We start from the raw sequence: 21,797 nt of genomic DNA, 5'->3' as shown, positions 1-21,797 counted from the left end.
GATGCTGTTTCCCCACCACAGATCTTTCTTTGGAGGGCCTAATAGGCTTGTGTTGGCTATTAGGCTACAGACAGTCAATAAAGGTTGCAATGTAAATGTGGCTCTAATCTATGAATGGATCAAATTTCCAGCCGCCCATGCTCTAATGTTCCTTTGCCCATAACTGAAAGGTTTTTATCAGGTTTATAAAGTATATGCAGTAGGCTATTATTTCATTCAAAGACAGCATAATGTTGTAGCTCGTTTTGCAGAAAATAGCCTACCCTGTCTACACGCATGTTGCTCATACGGGCAAACTTAAAGGGAAAGGCAGGTGGGTAATTTGCGTACCACCTGTCCCGCACCCAACCTTAAACGTATAATGACGACATCTTTCAGTGTCCCTCTCAAATAACAGTATTTGGGACTTGTGAATAAAAATCAGCCAATCCCGTTGTTCCATCGATTTTAACGGAAGTTTGCGCGCTAGTTTGCATAGTCATGACTGCCAATTTACAGAGGACCTAATCTACTCCCTCCCTCCCCCTGACTCTTGTGTCAATATTGGCTTAGAGCAACACGACAGGTGTCCTCGGCAGAGAATCCTTTCCCTTTAAGACCTGTCGATAAAATGGAAAAGAGACATTGTAGGACAGCAAACCATTTCCCCTCTATATAAAGTTGACATGACCCACATAGGTTCAACTCAAGGGTCATGCAGTCGCCGTTCCAAGAGCGGTCAGGTATGGTATTGGGAAATCTAGTGTCAGGTGAGTTTCTAACTGGTTTCCTGATACGAGCTCATCCGACAGCTGTTTCTAACGTCGACTTATATTTCCTTTCTTTTATTTAGGACGGAAAGACCGGGATACCTGTGGGAACAATACTGGCATGGACTTAGCCAATGATTTGGACAGCATTCACCATACTCACATCTTGTGAGACGATGCTGATTGACATAATGTGGAAACGGCTGTCTTCTGTATTTGCCTCACGCTGAGCCACACGCACAATACCTGAAGATGAAGTTTTGTTCGTTCGGCTCGCGTTAAGCAGGTACAGATTTTTAACAGCTTGAAGAGACAAAAGAAAACCTGCGGAGCAGACTTTTGGCAGACAGTGTTTTTGACTAATACTTTATTTTGTTAGCTTTACCTGACAAACTTACCAGAGATTATTTTATGGGATCCATCCTCACAAATTAAATGACATTGCAAATTACATTGCATAAATTACATCATTTATACAAATCATATTCTGGCACTCAAATACCAATCATTTAAAATAAATGTTCACTGGGTGGACATGCCACCCAAGTGTAGGACATAAAATCCAAGTTAGACAAAAATGCATGAGGGGCCTAGTGTTATTGGCCTATTAGGAGTAAAGTCGGTCAGCAAATCACGCTGATGTGGCCAATCATGGTGAACTAATCACATCCCCATTTCAAATAAATATGCATTATACATATATATATATATATATATATATATATGTATATTATTTATATATCATGTATAGACCTAAGTCATGTTTCAGTTACCTTGCAAATCTCTGAGTCAAATTGACCCACCATAACAGATGTTAGGTTACAATGGACAAAGTGAGAGCAGTGCCTACTCATAAATATAACACTGCACATACACACTACTCTTTACACACACAGCGTCTCTTCATTAGCCTTCAAAGCATCTCAATGGGAGACATATCCAAGGACACTGAGAAGAAAATAAACATGGCTAAAAAATATGGCTTCACATACCGATTACTTGTAATAAAAAGAATATTAAAATGCCTGGTTTATTCCTCCATAACAAACTTGATTGTTCTGCATTTTCTTTTGAATTTGAGTGCTCATTCAAAGTCATAACACGGCATGGATTATCATGTAAAGTGAACATTTCACCCAACCTTTTGAAAGACTGTTGCATACATTATAACCCTGCTTGTGTACATGACACAGTTTGGCAAATATTTATTTAAGTCAGGAGAACATGATTAAATAGATTACATCCTGGTTACCATCTCAACTGCCAGCTAATGGTTCCTTCAAACATGGGAGAATCATATTACTTGAGAGTACATTTTCCCGTTAAAACGTGGATGGTGAAATATTTGATTTGTAAACCAATAACATTCCATAGTTGCCATTTACAGTGAAGTATGACAAAATTAAAATGATAGTCCTGTTCTGTTTTTTAAATAAGGTGTATATTTTTCCAGGCTTATTTTGTTTGTGAGACAGACCTATCCACCTTCAGTACTATCATGGAAAGCTGTTACCTGAGCTGAGTAAAGTGCCGTTGTGACTTTAAGAGATTTCCAGAGAAATATGTAAATCCCTCTGGCTTACGTGGGTGAGACTGGCTTGTTTTACCTGCCGCGCTGGTCTGGCCTTGGTTAAATCCTGTCCGCCATAGTCTGTTACCAACAATTCATTCACGGAGCAGATGTCTCCTGCATGGTCTGCCAGAACCAGTTCAAATTTGTTGTGAGATAGTGGATTAGTTTCTATGGCAGCAGATACAAACGGGGAGCACAGGGTCATTTGTTATCTCTTCACTGACTATTCAAACGGAGCGCCCCGATATTAAACCAAATAAGCACAGCCCTCACACCTGTCCATTTGTGCCAGTAGACTAAATATTTACTATTACTAGCTTGTTTCAACAGTTTTGTTTTCCCAGTGACATACAGCTAGTAACATTATCAATAACTTGATCATTTTTCATAAAATATTAAAGATGATAACAGATGTTGTTTTTCTTGATTTAAGTAAAAATTAAGTATGGCACTTATGGATTATATTTCTTTCTGATTAGGCATGAATACTGGTCAAATTAGTCAACTGCACTTTTTTTCCCTCAGGCCACATATTAAAACACAATAGCTGCCAGTAGAGGGGAAAACAACAGAGAAGAAATGGCAAATGGACTGCGCCTATACATCCATTTTGGCATGTTCTTGCTGAGAGCTTATGCTCCTGTGGATATACTCCACACACACTGGCCCTCTCACAGTGTAATGTCAGTCTGGAAAACATGACCTGGTGTTGTCATGGAGAATCTGGAGCTAAAAGGTTTATCCATGGGTGCACACACACACACACACACACACACACACACACACACACACACACACACACACACACACACACACACACACATGCAAACAGGTACACAATGCCACAAAAAAGTATGTCTTTTGAATAAGTCTTTGAATATGTGTTGAAATATGTCTTTGAATACAATTGTACGATGCTATTGGAAACAGGTTACTGATGCCATTTAAACTGACTCTGTATCTTACAGATAAATGGCTGTGCTGGATGCACGCCTGGTTTAACGACTGTTGGAACACCACAGGGAATGAGTATACGTCCTATGAAGCTGTATTCCCACCCATCCCCTTAAAAAAAAAATCCTTTTGGCATAAAACATTTGTGAAATGAACATCACGGGTCAACCCCTAAATTTAGTTCGGTCTTACAATCTGTGCTTGAGGATATAAATTAAAATACAAAAAAGCCCAGTGACAGATGCCCTATTGTGCGTCGTGTGGGAGATAAGACACTAGAGCTGTGTTTCCTGGTCAGTGCGGGACGTGCTGGATGTAAATGAGGGAGGCTCTCTGATTTTCCAGTGAAATGAGGCCTCAGCTGATGAGATGACAGATCTAATCACTCAGGGTTGAGATCAAAGGCCACCAGCTGCCTCCAGCTGCACGAGTCCACCTGCCCTATGGTGAACACCGCTGCACAGGTTAGCATCATGACCAGATCAGATGATCAGATGCACACACACAGACACACACACAGACACACACACACACACACACAAACAAATTCACACAGGCATTTCTGTATGCATGCAGCTGCATTGTACATTTCTGCATGTGCATGCTGTGATTGTGCAGATACAACATTTTGTCTGGCAGACCTTAGAAATCCATGCAATGAAGCCACACACCACAAGATGTCGTCTGAAACAGGTACACTAGACATTCAATTATGTTGGGTAAGTAAGATGAACAAGTGTGTCATGTCTTTGTTTTGTCAGCTCAATTATGTTTGCTTGACAAACACAAAATGCAAATTATCTCCTTATTTCTATTAAACATAACTAACTAAAATCAAAATGAAAAGATGTTACATTCATATAACATATATATCTTTGTCACTTTGGACAAAAGTGTCTGCTAAATGACTAGATGTACATGTAATCTTCATTTTCATATATATTTATATACTTCAGTGCTGGTAAAAAAAAATATGAAATCTTGGGTGCTGTCTACTGTATTTTCAGTGCTGTGCTGTGATTGTCTTGATCTGTTTGCAAACAAATGAGCGCGGCAATGAAAGCGCAGTCCATTTAAATGTGCTTACGTCACAAAGAAGCCTTCCCATGCCAGACCCGGCTGAAAGGCGTTTAGTGTGGCGTCCTATAAGAGAGCGCCAAGCCGCCGGGCTCAGTGTTTTGAGCCCGTGGACTGGACTGAGCCACTCAGGGAGGGTCCCCTCTTGCTCCAGAACCCACCACTGGGGCCTAATCTCCCCAAATGCCCTCCCATTATCCCTGTTTTCCAATCAAACTGTCATGTCAGTGTGTTGCCATTGTGCCCGGCTGGCGGTCAGGCACGGGGCACTCAGGGCCATTCTGATGAGTCAGTGGATCTGGGGCCACAACAATGGGCCCCGCACAGATCCACAATGGCCCGTCTAATGCAGTCTTTCAGCCGGGGGGTTGCTGAGTGTGCAGGGCTGGTGTGCATTCCACGCCAGCCGAGGGGCCCGGTCCTATAAAAACACCGGAGAAAGGCAGCAACCCGACATTGATTAGACTGGATCTGTCCCACCTCTGTGCGTGAGTATGCCACTGTATCCACTGTGTCTTGGTCAACTGTGAACATCTGGTTCCTGCACATTGGCAAAGAGTACAAAGCAGCTTTTCACCTTTGAGAAAAAACTAAACATAGATAAAAAATCACTCAAAAGACTGAGAGCTCACTCTTGAACTATAATTACATAGGTACTCCTTGTCCAGGAATCAAGGTTCACATCAGCTATCTGTGAACTTCTTTTGGTCTCCCCAAAGTCTGGGTGAATAACTGCTGGTATTCCTTGTTGTCCTACTGGTAGGGAGACTGGTGACAACAGCAACCATGAACACACAACAACAGATGATGGAGCAGATGGGACAGTGGAGAATCACTGTCTGGGAGGAGGAGAACTTCCAGGGCAAGCGCTGTGAGTTCATGCTGGAGTGTCAGAACATCATGGAGAGGGGATTCCAGAAGATCCGCTCCATCAAGGTGGAAAATGGCGCGTAAGTCTGTCACTGGATTTTTTCACTCGCTGGGATACACCTGTGCTTCTGGCGATAGCAATGACAACTACAGCAGTGTGGCAGGACTATCAGGTTATAAATGCCCACACATTCTTGGACTTAATTTGTGGACAAGAGTCACTACAGCTGTGTCTCTCATGCTGCAGTCTCTCATGCTGGTCTGTAAGGAAAGTGCCACAGTTTTCATTTACCTACAGCTGGAGGACTGTATATTCATAGATGTGATGTGATTTTATTATATTCATACAGTCAAACAGTCTAATTGAGAAGCTTAACAGTAGTTACATATGTGCTTTTTTATTACTTAATGTATTTCATGCAACGGCCTGACTCTGTCTTACAACTACACAGTCAGGATATGATGTCAAGAAAAGGAAAAAATAATGGTTATATGTTGGTAAATGAAAAGCAGGGCGTAGTGGTAACTAAAAGCTGAAAGGCCAGCTGTCTGATATGAAGACAAGAGGTGGAGTGACTGATTGCCAGACAAAGGCTCTGGGGAAACAAAGCGAGGCAAAAGCATGCAGTGTTTGCTTTAGCCTTTGTGATCCAATCAGCAGGGCCTCACTCGTTGGTGGGTGTTGGGCATTGTGGTCTAACTATTTGATTTTTAACTATTTTTTACCTGCCAGCAAAACCTCTTAAAATTCTCTCTCTCTCTGTCTTTCTCTCCATTTGTTTTTCTCTATCCCTCTGTCTGTCTTTCCAGCTGGGTCGGGTATGAGTATCCTGAATATCAGGGTCAGCAGTTCATCCTAGAGAAGGGTGATTATCCCCGATATGAAGCCTGGAGCGGAAACAGCAGTTACAGAACCGAGCACATGCTCTCCTTCAGACCAATTAAGTGCGCTGTAAGTTTTATTCAGAAAGCATAGCTTTACTATGCAGGATGTGTACACACACAGAGACACACACAAACGTGGACACCCCCCACATGCACACACATACAAACACACACATAAACACTGATGTTGTAGTGCTGTGTCACTATACATACAATACGAGCTTCTTGGGAAACACTTCCTTGTTGATTGCTTATAATCACATTTTGTAAAAAGAGTTAGTTAATCCAACATACATGTACTTTCATTATTTCTGTGTACCCATTCGTTAAAAATGCTACTTGTTACGTAATGTTATGTTTTCTCCATTTTACCAGAACCACAGTGACAGCAAAGTGACACTCTATGAGTGTGAAGACTTCCAGGGGCGCAAGTTTGAGATGAGCGATGACTACCCCTCCCTTCAGGCCATGGGCTGGTGCAGCAAGGAAGTCCCCTCCATGAAAGTCAATTCTGGAGCGTAAGTCTCCCCTTAGTCACACATTCTAGAATATTCCACACTACACATGCATTTCCTGGTCAATATATTTTCAGGCCACTCACCGATCCCTAACCGCCATACACCGTTCTATGTTCTTCTATTTAATTGCAAAGCTTACTTTTAACTGCGCCATCATTCATAATACGTTCACACTGAGGGAAGATATGTCTTATTATGTGTTATGTGTATTTCTTGAAGCAATCCCCACAGCACTCCCTCAAGACAATAGCAAAATGAGTCTGTGCCCAGACATCAGGGAGGTTATCTTATAGATGTGCAGGCAGGCCTTTCACAGCGTGTGATAAATGAAACACTGGCCTTTCCCTCCACAGCTGGGTCGCCTATCAGTTCCCTGGTTACCGCGGATATCAGTACGTCTTGGAGAGAGACAGACACCAAGGAGAGTACAGAAACTACAATGAGTTCAGCACCCAGGCCCATACCAACCAGGTCCAGTCTATTCGTAGAATCCAGCAGTAAGTCCGGCGGCTGTTATGTACCTACCATGCCATAAAATGTATTAAAATAGGCAATAAAGACTTTATTCAAACTATGGAAAAATAGTGCTTGTGACAATTCCTTGCTTTTTTACCCAAAATAGTATTATTCACTTATCAAAAGAAGTGGACCTCCCCTGCTAATCGTTTCTTTTTTTCCCTTTTTTGTGTCACCACAGAAAGTCGGTTTTTTTACACTTTCTACCATTAATGATTCAGTACTCATTTTATTATATTATCAAGCCTTTGGTTTTTGAAGCATTAATAGATTTGAAGACAGACTGCCTCTTTTAATAAAGTATTTACAACCAGAATATTTACATTTTATTTGAAGAACATTTATATGTTAGATTAGGATGTGTCTTGTTCCTGTCAGATTGTATTTTCTTCCCAATAAACAAAAGCACAAGATCACTTATGCTAATGCTTCCACCATTTGTTGTTGCAATGTTGTGTTGTGCAGCATGCAATATTATAAAATCCACAATTTTGAATTCCACCAAGGACAGTATTGGTGAAAGACACAAACAGCATGGTAGTCTTCTGGGACAGATTAGTCTGTTTTCCAGTTTCTCCGATTGAATTCCATTTCAACAGTGGAATTTGCTAGCCTCTATTTTGGTTTAGCCCTCATTATTTCAAAATTATCCATATTATATATCCCAGTTCAACCATCACACGGACATGATAACCTACATACCATGTAGCCTACATTCATATGGTTATGGCGGATTTCATAAAGCTTTGAGCTGTCCAAGGTGCTGACCTTTGGTTTGAAGATTATCATCTGTCTACACATTTCCGGAAATTCCCTAAATTCACAGGACTGTTAAATTAATCCCTTTATTACATTATACTCCATAGTGTTTAAAAACAAAATAATTATGTCTTAACTTCATCGACTTTTAAATATTTAATAATTTAAAACTAAAACAACGGCCTACTTTACTTCCGCTGTATAGTTTTCTGGCGGTTTGGCGCACCTCTCATGTTCACTGCGCATCCTGTTGGGAATCCGTTTCGTTGTTTGTTTGTCTAATAACTGCTCCAGTCACACCATAAACATCCACACAGTCTTGGCCTGGAAACAGATCTTTCTTTTTAAACACATTGTCCCACGCCCAGTCCAGGATCTCCTCATCAATGTTCAACTATATACACACCTTTGTCAAACACGCACTTCTAGTTCAGCTGATTATAACTGCTGCACACTGCTGAAGTTTTTTAAATCCCCAACACGTTTTCGATAGGGGAGGTTAAATTCTCTTCTGGGTGTTTTTGTAACAGGAGAGGGTGAATGACCATGGAAAGGTAATATTTGAATCAAGAGAATTAACGCAACTATGACCCGCTGTAGTCCATGACCTGTTAGCTTGACATTTTAGCTTTTCTGAGTTTAGCAAACCAAGCATGTGTATCGTATGATTGATTGTGTGTGTGCGGGTAATTCAGTTTAATTAATAAATGTCAACAGAGACCGTGGTGATCTGCTTATGTAGTTGGCTGCAAGGAGATGTGGTGGCTGTATGGTCTACCAGAGCTCCCATAACTGCGGTTCATAATCCTATAAGTGATTGCATCAATGTCTAGCATTCGAGGCTTGTTTTAAGTTGCCTGCGATCTGTTTAAAGACTCAGGCAGCTAAAGCAAGTCTGGGAAGCTGGAGACAGAACACCAGGAGACAAACCCGAGTAGATGCATCAAGTCGCTAGAATGCAATGACTCCCTACTTGAAATATCTCCTCTGGACAGAATCCTGAACTCATCTGGATCGAAGGATCACGCCTGTAAGAAAAAAAAACCGCAATCAATACTTCAACATATGACGACGGAACCCAGTGTATGTCAGGAAGTAAAACTATCTTTTGCAATTAATTATTTAATTCAATGTCATGCTACAGATTTAATGCAAAAATGTAATCAGATAAAAAGGGTAATGCATATATTCGTAATAAAAGAAATCTACATTTTACATACGGCTTTCATCACTGTCTTTTGTCACCTTTAGCCGAGTAGGCTAAGTTGCAGGCCACTGTGGCATTTCTTTTTGAATCCCTGTTGAAAACTTTTAATTAATCTATTTTATCGGCATAATAGGTATAGCATTCATTATAGGCCAACGTACGTTATTTAACACAGTGAGGTGCAGGGCCCATTTGATCTTGGCTATAGGGTTGTCACGGGCTAATGGCACATCATTCTGAGCCAACAAAATCATAAGGCATGGTTTTACATTTACGACCACGTTTCACTTCGATTATATGACACATGCAACCGTAATGTCTGGGACCAAATGTTCTTGTGTGCTAAAACTCGGTCAAGCGTGATTTAAAAGGTAAATACTCTATTCCAACATGGAACAGGCCTTTATGTTTGCAAAGAGGTAAAAAGGCGGAAAAGAGAGAGGATCTGAACTGGTTTCCATGTCAAACACTTCAATTCTCCATAGAAACTCTGATCTTAACGCCGAAACTTTATTAAATCCTGATGGTGGATTGATAAGGCCGAATTCTATCGGCTCCCTTTTATTGTGGAGACAGGGAGGGATGACAGAGGTAAATTGCTCTTTTAATTAAAGCAATGCACCAAAGGAAATTGCTGTCTGAATATTGTCTCAGAGATGGGGCTTGTGACAGTTGCCTGGAAACTTCAATCTGTCTCCCATTTATTCCAGATCATAGTTTTGAGATAAAGTTTAATAAAAATCTTTACCCGAATGAAAGCCAACCCTTCCAGATCAACAGACACAATGAGACAGAACTGCGGAGGAAACCTTATGTTTAACATGTATCTCTCAGGTATACTTGCACTTTTGTATAAAATTGGAATTTTTAGTTCTTACTAAGGCTATTATATTTCCGTGGACGATTCTTGTAGTTCTCGGATGCCGGGTTGCTCCTGGGCACTGATTGCTTGGCTTTTCAATCTGAAACCCGTCTCTTCTTTTGTCGGAAATCGGATATCCTTTTTCCTGAACGCGTTTCCTGGCTTCACAGCTCAAGTTCAGGGAATGCAACCGAGGCTCCAGGAGAACCGCGGCACTCTGAGACCTATCACAGCCTTTAATAGATTAAAATGTATAACACTTTTTTTTTGTGAATTAACGTTTACTTTTTGTGGTATAACATTCTACTCAAAACAATTTTCTTCGCTTTAACTTAGGCAACATGGTATTGTTTTCACGGTGTTCGTATTTCTGTGTAGCCTGGACATTAAACACATTTTAATCAAGTTATGAATCCTATATTCAGATCCTTCAGATAATCTACTGAAAGAAAGTAAAAACTCATCATGGAGCCCTATGAATACGGGAGTGCAAAAAGGTAAGTCGTTATTTTTGCGTGGCCTGGATATGGGTAAAAGTATGGGGCTTTAAACATAAATTAGGTCTACATAGTTATATTAGACTTTATCATAAATATTTGATACAGAAATATCTTTATGATCTGTGTTTGTCTGCACCTGTGTATTCTGTGATAGTTCTTTGAATCTTGAAATACATAAAGTTACAATTACAGTTTATTTACAATTTTTATTTTCTTGTAGCCTATGCGTAATATTTTCAGATTAGGCTATTTTTATTTTTATAAAGTTATTCGTCATGGCAATAAATACATTCTTTTCCACCATATTATCATTTTATTTTAATTTAATTGTTAAACCTATTTGATGTAATCTAAACCTAAACCCAGTGCATGCTCTCTTTGGTGTGTTTTCTGTTTAGAATGTTATTTTTGCATGTTACATTGCATAGTATCCGATTTGATTTCAGGTAGTGGACAAATTCAGCTCTGGCAGTTTCTGCTCGAGCTGTTGTCAGACAGTTCCAACATGTCTTGCATCGCTTGGGAAGGTACCAACGGGGAATTTAAACTGATCGACCCCGACGAAGTGGCCCGACGTTGGGGTGAGAGGAAAAGCAAGCCTAATATGAACTATGATAAACTTAGCCGAGCTCTCCGCTACTACTACGACAAGAACATCATGACGAAGGTCCACGGAAAGCGTTATGCCTACAAGTTTGACTTTCACGGGCTGGCACAAGTGTGTCAACCCTCGTCGACCGAACAAGCTTTTTACAAGTTGCAGAGTAATTTCACACCACTGCCGTTTTCAGGTATTTCCAAGCTCAACCTGATGGCTCCAGGCGTTGGCCACTCTGGGTTCTCATATTGGCCAGGCTCCCCGCCGACTCTTTACCACAGTCACAACCTGCAACCAGGGCCCTTCGGCACCGTATCTGCGCCGCATATTAGCTGCGTCAACAACATCAACAACTTAAATAATTTGAATAATATTAACAGTCCTTATAACTGAGAACCTAATTGGAGGGGTAGATCAGATACAAATGCATACACGAAGAGAATGTAAAATAGTTAATGTTAATCGAAAATGTCCCATTGCCCAAACACCCTCAAGCAATATCCTGTATTACCACTTGGTCCACTTTAAAACAATATGCGATGTTATCCGATATTAAATTTCGTATAACTGTTACTGAGATGATAGACGTAGCCTATCAGCGCCATCTTACGGCTGGAAAGTATTAGACTTCGTCTAAAAAATAATAGGCCTCCTATTGACACGTTAGTGTACACATTATAACTGAAAAATCACTCCTATTATTCTGGAATATTCAGTTGTTAGGTTTCAGTTGTAAGCCTAGGCTATATTCATATTCATATTTATCAGCAAGACCTTCAAGAAGCAGTATGCCTAGTTTAGTGTTCAACTGGGCCTGTGTCATGTTTATCACAGCGCCTAATGAAAAGCAGATGGCAATATGCACAGGAGGTTACCAATATTTCTGGTCTTGTCAATATATACAGTAGGCTTTACTGCATAGAGCATTGGCTATGCTAAATTCTGCCTCAAGCGGAGTTAATGATAATCACTAAATCTGAATAACATTCAAACAAAATGACTATAGGACTCATTTTTAAATCATTCAAAACTTTCAAATTAAAATGGCATCACCGACTTACCAATTAAACAGACCAACACAGAAACAGAAGCCTCACTGCGTCATTGCCTTTTCATCCGGTCGACGCGGGTGTCTTTTTTTTTGCTTACCAAATGTTTTGTTTTTCTTTGTTAGTCTACGTTTTACCTAACCCTGCCATTGTTTTTATATGTGGCTGTTTAGCCTACTGTTCTTATATCAGGATCTTTTTCGGAAGACATTTATTTGACATGACTACAAGCATGGTTTATATTAGAGGCTACAGTTTAATGTGCAGTTGTGGACAACAGTGTTCTTAACAAGCCCTCTTATTCGAAATTTAACGTAGCCTTTGCATATACTAATTTAATGGTCAAAGTTCTATGTTTGTGATATGTTTTGAGAAGAAGTTGTTTTATAGAGTTTACTGTTGTCTTTTTCCTCTGTGTAAAACGTAAAACGACAACATTGATGGTTATGGAGATCTAACAATAAAAACGATTTGATGAAAAAAATGCAAACTATATGAATGGTATTTTTTCCTGCTTTCAAGTTGTAACATTATTTAGCCTATCCGACAAAATCTATTCAATGCCACTTTGTCAATGACTTGAAGTAAGGTCGATCACAACCCCATATACTGCCCATTTTATTGTCAATAGGCACCATGGACATTTAAAACCGTAGTGGCCACAAGGTGGCACCACACGTCCACCATTTGTGTTACAAAACCAGCAGCCAACTCCAGTTACCTACAATATAAAACGGCAAGAAGAGAGTTGTTGTTTTTTCATTGTCAAAATGTATTATTCGCAACTTTTTAGGAGAACCTACCAGATAATAACACTATTTAACCTAGGCCTAGATGTTGCACATAGCAAATAAAGTGTTGCCTCTTGATCTCAATGTGCCAGCTAAAGACATAAAAAACGTTATATTTTGTTGTTTTCATAAATGAAAGACGACACACGGAAAATGTGTAATGACTGTGTATGGATTGAGAGGAGGGGGCTGATAAGGAACCATCCAGTTTATGTGACTTGCATATCAATAGAACCTTCAGGGAACGGGCTCTATTGATGGCAACACTAATGCCTGTTCTGTCACATTGAATGCATTTCAAGTCTGGACCTCTGTCTGCCTCACCAGTGGGCTTTGCCAGGAGAGGCTAACTAGCAACTATAGAAGCACAGTGTTTAAAGAAAAGATTTAACTCCCTGTAACAATTGCAAGAAATGCTCATTAAAACAAGACAAGTCGTTCTGTCGTTATATGACTTTAGTGTTAGTGAATAACACTAAAGTCATATAATATTGACCACAATCTGAGTTCTTAATGCCCACCTTTTTTTCATCAAGGAAAGCAACAACTATGGCAGTGAAAATGTACATGTAAATACAAATGTATATCTGGAACCAATAAACACATAGAAAACATGCAACACTTGGAACATATATACTCATGGATGTTCAATGCTCAGAGAAACAAGGTGAAGTCAAGCAATGTTGCTAATGAAAAAGGTTAAATCAGTCTTTTAATAGGCTCCAAACAGGGAATACCGTATTCGTGGGAGTACAGGCGTTAATCTACGCAAGGCTCTAATCTGCCCTAAGTATGATCCTTCATCCCCCTTTCTTACATAACACAGTACTGTGGGGAGGTGGGGATGTGGGACTCCCATGACGAGGCATGCCACATGTGAGACTAGACATAAAAAAACAAATCAGGGGTCAAGTACTTATTTTAATGCTGATACCATGACGACAGCACAGCGTGGTCCTCATGACAAATCAGTGCTTCAGTGATTTATTCAGACTCATCTAGTGAAGTGAAAATAGATCTAAACATTTCTGTGGTTCAGTTTATTTAAAAAAAAAAAAAATGGTGGTGATAAACCTCACACTGGCACAACAGTTTGTTGTTAAGATCAGCAGGAGCTGTATGAGCCACCTATAAAAAGACCCAGAATATGTGCCAGGCTTGAATGGACCTCCGACTTTACCGAAAGACAATTGAAGGGAAATGTGGAGCAGGCGCTTTCCTCAAGTAGGCTGTGTCTGCTGTGCAGCCTCGTTGCTCCCTGGAGATCACCAAGTTCTCTGACTCACTCGCTGTCAATGGAAAGCACTGCAATCAAGCCCCTCAAAGAGTTCAGTCACAGCACAGCACAGCACACCTACCCAGTCTCTAAAAATATCCCTCTGCAGCACAACACACTTAAAGAGGCAGGAGAGCAGAAGAGAGAGATGGGGAGGAATGTTATTAACCCAGTTTAGGTGTCTTGCGACAGCAAAAGTCCTTGATCTGGATTTTCATATATTGTGTTTTCATTCCTCAGTTTTGAAGTATCTTATTCAGGTCCACAAGACAAAAGCAGGAAGACAGAAAACGTGGACAAATGCAGCTATTCTGGTTACATATAGCCTCTTGGGAAATATGGAAAAAAGTCTTACTTTGGGCTCTTTATGCCATTTAACCAGAGCCGTCACTGCTATTGTGCACCAAGGCCAGAGTGATAACAAATACAGACAAATAAGAACATCCTCCGTGTGAAATAATGAATGGAAGGCATGTCACTTGTGAGGGTCATCAAAACTTACATAAGCAGCTGCGTAGCACATAATCCAACGACACCTTATACAATTGGATGACTCACAGAATCGAGAAAAACATGTCATTAAGGTTTGTGTGTGGAGATCACTGGGATACTTTAGTGAAAAGTTATCAAAATGATAGAGACTTCTATACAAAGCTTAATTTGTTTTTAGATTAAAAAAAATAAGAATGGTTGATGGGTCTGGCACTGGTAAATATGAATTTGACCTACAGAAGAGAAACCCCTGATAATTTCCTCATTCATTACTCAGGCCAGGCCAATAGCACTGCACACAAACTCTTACCTGAAGCAACCCATACATGCAAGGATAAGGTGAGATTAGACTTCCCACATATAGCTGGGTATCTAAAGGTTTAGCTGGCAGCAAACAGTGGAGTAATCTTGTTGACAGATTAACAACTGCATTCGATTGAAAAGGAGAAAAGAAAAGAAACAACAGGGACAAACAACAACATGGGAAGGTGACATTGTATAGAGATAGAATAATAGAGAATTGCATAATCATCCCATGTTCTATTAATTGCTTGGCCTGCTGTGCACAAACCTGACAGGTGACGTCAGTGAAGGCACATAGTGTATCTAAGTGGGGGGTGTTTTTCCAGGTAATTTAGGCTAGGCATGATCAGACAGTATGATCATATGTTCATTACTTTCACTTCCATGCACTCTTATCTTTTCCATGCAGTAATGAAGAGGACATAGGCTGAGTTTAGATACCAGATTACAAAGCCTTAAGTTCATTTTCTACATTCAACACAATGGCTGTGATGTCCAAAGCATTATGTGGACTAACTATGCAGCACCTCTAAACCTCTCATTTTGTGGTGGTAATGTTGATGGAAAGTGTAACAGCAGTACTTACTCCCCATAATTAAAGTAAATAAAAGACAGGTGTTTGTTCAAATCTTCAAATCTGTTGAGCTCCAATTGACTAAAAACCCAGCTGTTTACACTGACGATGCAATAATGTCTAGTGTCGGCAGTAACTCAGGCTCAGTGGTCCTGTGGTTACTATAGAGACGGGAGGAGCAGAATACGCAGGCGGTCTTGGATCACACGTTCCTCTGAACCAGCGAAGAGGCAGAGACTGCAGCAAATTCTATCCAATCAACTAAAAGATCATTCATGCTGGCTGTTTTATTCACAAATTCTGGGGGATCCATTCATTCTTTCTTTTGCAGGCATGACATGACGAACGGCTTGAGTCCTTACAGCAAGCTTATCAGTACCAGCTAGAAATTGATAGATGACACATAATAGGGTTGAGAGACAGCATGCAATCTATCATTTGTATAAAGACATCTTATAATTGCTTGAACAGCAGCAAATGTTATAGCCTATAGTTATTATCATGGGTCCACAAAAAGTAAACGTTGACTCAGTTGCATGGTGATGAGTTTGTCAGGGTTAACATCTACATCAAACCTATATCATTAGGTCATAGACTAAAACCTAGGCATTGGGTATATACATAATGGTGTTCTTTTGGAAACATAATGGTTATATTCAAATTAAGCACCAAGGCTAGCAACTCCATGAAGCATGTGGAAGCCTCATACAGACACAAGAATACAGAAATATACAGTATTTGTATCAGTGCCTTTATTATTCAAGAGTCCAGCAGTCGGCAGGTTTTTTAAACTCTGTATACATACCGACATTTTGTAACAGTAAACCTTGTGTACATAATATTTGCCTATAGAGGGCTGTGAAATCTCCCTTTAAAATTACTTTTTAAATGTAATTCAAGTGGGTTGAAAAGAACAAGGTAAACCCCCCTGTCACTGTGATACAGTCTAAGAGGAGTTGCGGACTGTGCTATATGCCCTCTGAGGGCAACTGTTGATTCAAGGTTTAACAGGGCAGTGTATTCGGTCTTAACAATACCTCACGTACATGCCTGACCACATGTGCACAGTTTACAGCAAAATAAATTAAACCTGTTATTGTTCTGGAATGGATTATGGTCTAGCTGTTCTAGTGAACAGGCCTACAAAAATAGGCATATTAAACAACTTACAAACCAGTTTAACTGATTTCTCCCGGTTCAGAAAAAGTGCTAAAATGTACCAATAGAGCCTCAAATAAAACCACAAAACATTCAGATCAGCAATAAATATAAAATATGTCAAGAGCTATTTCAAACAACGTCTGTTGGCACATTGGACATCTTGTCTTCAAAAGTTATTTGAAGTTTAACAAAGTCGACCTGCATTCTGGCCAGGCCCGGGCCAGCACCTTGGATAGTTCCCTTTGTCAACCTTACAACGCTGCCTTGAAATGTTTGTGTTCTAAAGAACAACGAAAGACAGTAAAGTGAATGGAAACACAACTTCATAGTTAAAGCAGTATTCGTCACAGCATGGTACCACAGAGATACAGTTGAATGGGAAAGTCCACAATCTCTTCAGCATGCAAATATTGTATATAAACCTCTTGGTGCCCAAACACTGATTTCTAAATTTTAACAAGCGGTATTAACACTGTTTTGAAGCAAAATAAAGATTAATGTCCCTGCAGGATATGCCACCCCACTGAGACAAACAGAAATCATGTAATGTCCATACAATCAACAAAGCATTCAAATGATATCTCAACGATCCAGGTCACTTCCCTTTGCGTCTTTCGTCTCACCCTCGCCTTTGAGCTCCTGAAACACCTCAGTGAAAACATGAGGATCAATATTGATTTGCAGCATTTTATCACTTATGTTATCAATGATACCTAGTGCCAGATCCCAGAAAGTATCCCGGTTGCCCTCCACCATGAAAGGAGTGATGGGGTAAGAGATTTCGTTGCCCATGTATGAGTAAGCCATATACAGGCAGGAAAGAAAGATGCCCTGAAGTTCGCCACGGTCGCAAACATTATCAGTGACAGTTTCTCTACAGATCAAGTAGACGAACACCAAGCTAGCTGGTGTGATGAAGCCCTGGTCCTGCCAGCCCTGTAACAGAAGGGTTCGGTCTACATTCCGGAACCAAACGATAATATCATTCGGGTTGAGTCCTTTGATCTTATTACACCTTCTGCAAAAAAATTCTCCGAGACACAGCAGAAGCTCGCCAGTCGATGCTTGGACGATCACCCGTCTGGGAGAGACTAAGGATAAATTGCTCGGTTGTTTTTGCACAGAAATGACCTTTTTGCCACTTTGAGAGGGTGTCAGGGGGGGATCCTGAGAAGGTACTGCCGGTACCGGCACTGATTCGCGATTCGGACTCAAGTGCTGTGCCTTTTTCAAATTTTCGTTATTTAGTTGCTGGGGATCCGGGTTAACTTTTTTGCCAATGTTCCTCCTAGCCGAAGAGGTAACAAATCGTTTCAACGACAAGGCTGATTCCAGGACAGAATGTTTCTTAAGGCTTTTCTCGTTAGGTTCGGGTCCATCGACCACAATAGTCGTCTTCTGAGATGTCGGAGATAATGAGAGAATGGTTCCCATCACTGCTGCTGGCCGTCAACACTTGGTGGGCTTCGAAGATGTAATTTCCCACCTGCAGAGAAATGTCACGCTAACACGCAGTGACTCAATGCAACCTAGTGCGTCTCATTTGTAGTGTTGCAGGGACAGCTCTTGAGGCGATGCAGGGAGTTACAGCAAGTTTCCCGCTCAAGTTGTTGTTCTTTGACACCGATTGGGACCTTCAGTTACCTATGGCGTCAGAACTGCTCTAAAGAGCAGCTTCTCGCGGTAAAGCAGACACAAATCTAATCTCTCTCAGTAAACCGGGATTAGTGACTTGTCCCTTCTGATCCAACCAACCTCACGACGTCTCATAAGATTGACTGGGAATGGGACCAATTAGAGAGACCACTGTAAATTAGTATTTGATTTTTAGTTTTTTGGAGAATCAAGCCTGTGAACGTTGTTCATTATACATTTCTGCTCATATATACTCTCTAGTCATTAATAAATCCCCTTAAAAAGTTGCATCTGTTATATAAAGTGTTATCCTTTGAATGTGTGTTCTTTGAAGGTGGCTCTTTAACCAACATGCCTCTAAAACCAATGTATTACATGCAATTACATTTTGTATTGCATTTAGTTGACTTCTATCACTGTAGATGATTCCAGTTTTTCTGATTATGCTTAGACTACTTAGATAATACAACACATCAATAAGACGACTTAAGCACCAAGACTACCTGAATGTATGTCACAAAACCGAGGTTAAACAAAATGTTCTGGGCTCCATGAATGCACATAGTTTATAGTCCGTCATCTTTATTATTTCCGTGATCAAATGCACTGGTAACTTTTGAAGACTTAATCTTAAAATAACAATAAAGAAGGCACATTCATGATAAAATGCAGGTAGAGGGGTTATCTGAGACCTGCACATTTTAAGACTGCAACCTATAAAGCTGATCCAATTAGGTGGCATGGCATGGCAAGGCAAGCAGGGAGAGTGGTTACATGACTAGTGCTTAAAGTTTCCCCTCATTAGCTTTGGGAGGAGTACAGTCCTTAAGCATCCATGAACAGGTAAGAAGTTAATTAAGTCACTTATTTTAGGACTGTCTGTGGAAACGTCTAAAAATAGTGTCAGGGAGACCTCTTTACAGATAAAAGGCTTTCACACACTTCACAGTTCAAAAAAGGACTCCATGGTTGCTACTCAAAGATATGGAAGGTTAACAGGTTAAGATGATTTACCTACTTAAAACTAGATTGCAATAGAGGTATGGCAGAGGGAGAGCCTATAGACCAGGGGTTTTCAACCGGGGGTCCGTGGCCCCATGGTGGTCCGCGACGGCATTGCAGGGGGTCCGCGACATGAGCCTATGTTGATCAGTTCACCATTGAATTTTTTTTTGTTTTATAAATTTGCTTTGATATTTCAACACATTTCCAGATTACTCTTGAATATCATGAACATATCGTGTTATAGGCAGAATATCTGTGCAGGGGGAGGGGGCGAGGCGGTGGCTAGCGATGTACCCTGATAATTTCACATATTTAAGTGTTATAGGCAGAATATCTGTGCAGTGGGAGGGGGCGTGGCGGCGGCGGTTACAAACACCCACGCGCGTGCAGGCACATCTGTTACTTTCTAGTCAGAATGGTGGTCCCTGGGACAAAACCAGTTGAAAACCCCTGCTATAGACCATTGTGTGGGCCAACACTTTCCACTGAATCCTATGGAGATAGCACACCGCTTATTTGGTCTTCACTGTACTCATAGAGGAGAATCAAACAAATGTAAGGTTATCAATATTCAACTATTAACTGTTATCTAGATTTCTTAATGGTCTACAGGATGAAGGCTTCCAAACCTAAGCTGACCTGTATGAGGCAAGTCTATGAACTGGTACGATTACTGATATCAGCATTTTTTCATAGTCTGGTCTGCCATCTGTCCAGATACAGACCCTGTTGGGGTAAAGTGCGTGGTTTCTGGTTTCCCCTTGATTGTCTGAAAAAATCAGTTTGACTTTCCTTCTGTTATGGTTAAGGACTTATCATGATTATTTCTGTTTTTCTTTTCCTTACTGATCACTCATGTTCAAATAAGTTCTGTTTCTGTTAAGAAAAAGGTACATAAACGAGAGTACTAGAGCTCAGTTTATGGAGGCCACAGCTATGCACAGCTAATTTGAACTTGAAATGTTTGAATGTTATGGATGTTGTTGCACCAGTAAAAGTCAAGAAAACTTTGAGCAAACAGAAAGCACCCTGGAGAATCACTAAGATGATTAACAGGAACATCAGCAATACCCTCTAGAACTCTTTGTGTCACGGTTGACTCGTTTACAACCCCCAACAATCTTGTTTACAACTCTGACCACCTCGAAATAACTCTATAATGTCAAAATTTTATACAATTTATAATTTCAATTTCAAACATTTAACTGATTTGCAGCAAATAGTTAATGGCTCACTGCTATCAGGCATTTTCCCAAAGTCACTAAAAACAATTGCCATTAAGCCACTCTGCATGCCTCTGTGCCAAACAACTATTGACCTGTCTCAAATCTTCCTTTTACAGCTAAGATAATTGAGAAAGTTGTTTTCAATCAACTCAGCAATTTTTTTTACTCGAGTGGTAATTTTAAAGAATTACAATCAGACTTCTGACCAAACCACAATACTTAAACAGCTCTTATAAAACTGTTAAATGATATACGGCTGAATACTGATTCAGGTAAAACATCATAGAATACTGCTGGACAGGTTGAAAAACTGGGGTAGTCCCTGAGTAGTCCTTTATTGGTGCAGGTCTAATTTAGAAGGCGGGGTCATCATTAGCACTTATGAATCTGATAGGTTGGCTGTGACAATCAAAATCCCCCAGGGATCAGTTCTTGGACCTCTTCTGTTCAATCACTTTAAGCTGCATTTGGTCAAATTCCACGAACATTGATCACCATAGTTACGCAGATGATACACCGATTAGTCTATCTCACCAGATGACTACAGCCCAATAGACACACTGTGTCAATGTTTAGAAAAAAATAAACAATTGAATGAGCCAACATTTTCTTCAGTAAGGACGAAACAGAGATTATTGTGTTTGTCAACAAGACAAGTAGTAAATTAGTAAATTATCGGGCTCTAAACACCAAAGATCAAATGCGGAATCTTAGTGTTCTAATAAACTCAGATCTCATATTCACCAGCCATATCAAAAATATTTGTTGTCCCAAAAAGACAGAGAGACGCTCATCTATGCTTTTATCTCCAGCAGGGTGGCCTACTGTAATGGTCTCGTAACTGGACCTCCCAAAAAGACCATTAAACAGCTGCAACTCATTCAGAATGCTGCTGCTAGAGTTCTATCCAGGACGAAGAGTACAGAGCACATAACTCCAGTTCTAAAATCTTTACACTGGCTTCCAGTTACAGAATAGATTTTAAAGGGCTGCTCCTAGTTTATAAATCACTGAATGGTTTAGGCCCAGAATACATCTCTGATATGTTTAAAGAATATAAACTGAGTAGGGCTCTTAGATCCATGGAGTCAGCAAGTAGAGCCCAGAGAGTACATTTACCTGTAGCTGTTATGCTGCATGTAACTGGAACAAACTGCCAGGAGATCTCAGATGTGCCCCAAATGTTGCCATTTTTGACGGGGAAGTGGCATCTCAGC

The 21,797-nt window shown here is 40.3% G+C and overlaps 3 protein-coding genes across 9 annotated transcripts; 2 read left to right on the top strand and 1 right to left on the bottom strand.

The window, feature by feature from the left end:
• Nucleotides 1–4,795: 4,795 nt before the first annotated feature.
• On the top strand, nt 4,796–7,208 carry cryba2b (crystallin, beta A2b). Of its 2 annotated transcripts, none has more exons than XM_012830317.2 (5): nt 4,796–4,841; nt 5,117–5,303; nt 6,034–6,175; nt 6,484–6,626; nt 6,980–7,208. In XM_012830317.2, exons 2-5 carry the CDS (start codon nt 5,140–5,142, stop codon nt 7,125–7,127), a joined length of 597 nt encoding a protein of 198 aa, XP_012685771.1. In that variant the 5' UTR covers nt 4,796–4,841; nt 5,117–5,139; the 3' UTR covers nt 7,128–7,208. The 2 variants fall into 2 exon arrangements, with proteins under 2 accessions (XP_012685771.1, XP_031435035.1); XM_031579175.1 differs by having other exon boundaries at nt 4,819–4,837.
• A 1,148-nt stretch (nt 7,209–8,356) lies between these two features.
• Nucleotides 8,357–12,603, top strand: fev (FEV transcription factor, ETS family member). Of its 6 annotated transcripts, none has more exons than XM_031557856.1 (4): nt 8,359–8,455; nt 8,776–9,942; nt 10,396–10,467; nt 10,917–12,603. In XM_031557856.1, the coding sequence occupies exons 2-4, from the start codon at nt 9,861–9,863 to the stop codon at nt 11,459–11,461; spliced, it is 699 nt and encodes a 232-aa protein (XP_031413716.1). In that variant the 5' UTR covers nt 8,359–8,455; nt 8,776–9,860; the 3' UTR covers nt 11,462–12,603. The 6 variants fall into 6 exon arrangements, with proteins under 6 accessions (XP_031413739.1, XP_031413716.1, XP_031413730.1 ...); XM_031557870.1 differs by having other exon boundaries at nt 8,360–8,455; nt 8,897–8,931; XM_012830324.2 differs by having other exon boundaries at nt 8,360–8,455; nt 8,897–9,942.
• Nucleotides 12,604–16,290: 3,687 nt separating this feature from the next.
• On the bottom strand, nt 16,291–18,384 carry cdk5r2b (cyclin-dependent kinase 5, regulatory subunit 2b (p39)). The gene has a single exon (XM_012830325.3). The coding sequence runs from the start codon at nt 18,146–18,148 to the stop codon at nt 17,297–17,299; it is 852 nt and encodes a 283-aa protein (XP_012685779.1). The 5' UTR covers nt 18,149–18,384; the 3' UTR covers nt 16,291–17,296.
• Nucleotides 18,385–21,797: the final 3,413 nt, after the last annotated feature.

The sequence above is a fragment of the Clupea harengus genome, chromosome 2 (assembly GCF_900700415.2).
Source record: "Clupea harengus chromosome 2, Ch_v2.0.2, whole genome shotgun sequence".
Taxonomy (NCBI): domain Eukaryota; kingdom Metazoa; phylum Chordata; class Actinopteri; order Clupeiformes; family Clupeidae; genus Clupea; species Clupea harengus.
The sequence above is the reverse complement of the archived record's forward strand: the minus strand, read 5'-3'. Positions and strand labels throughout refer to the sequence as shown.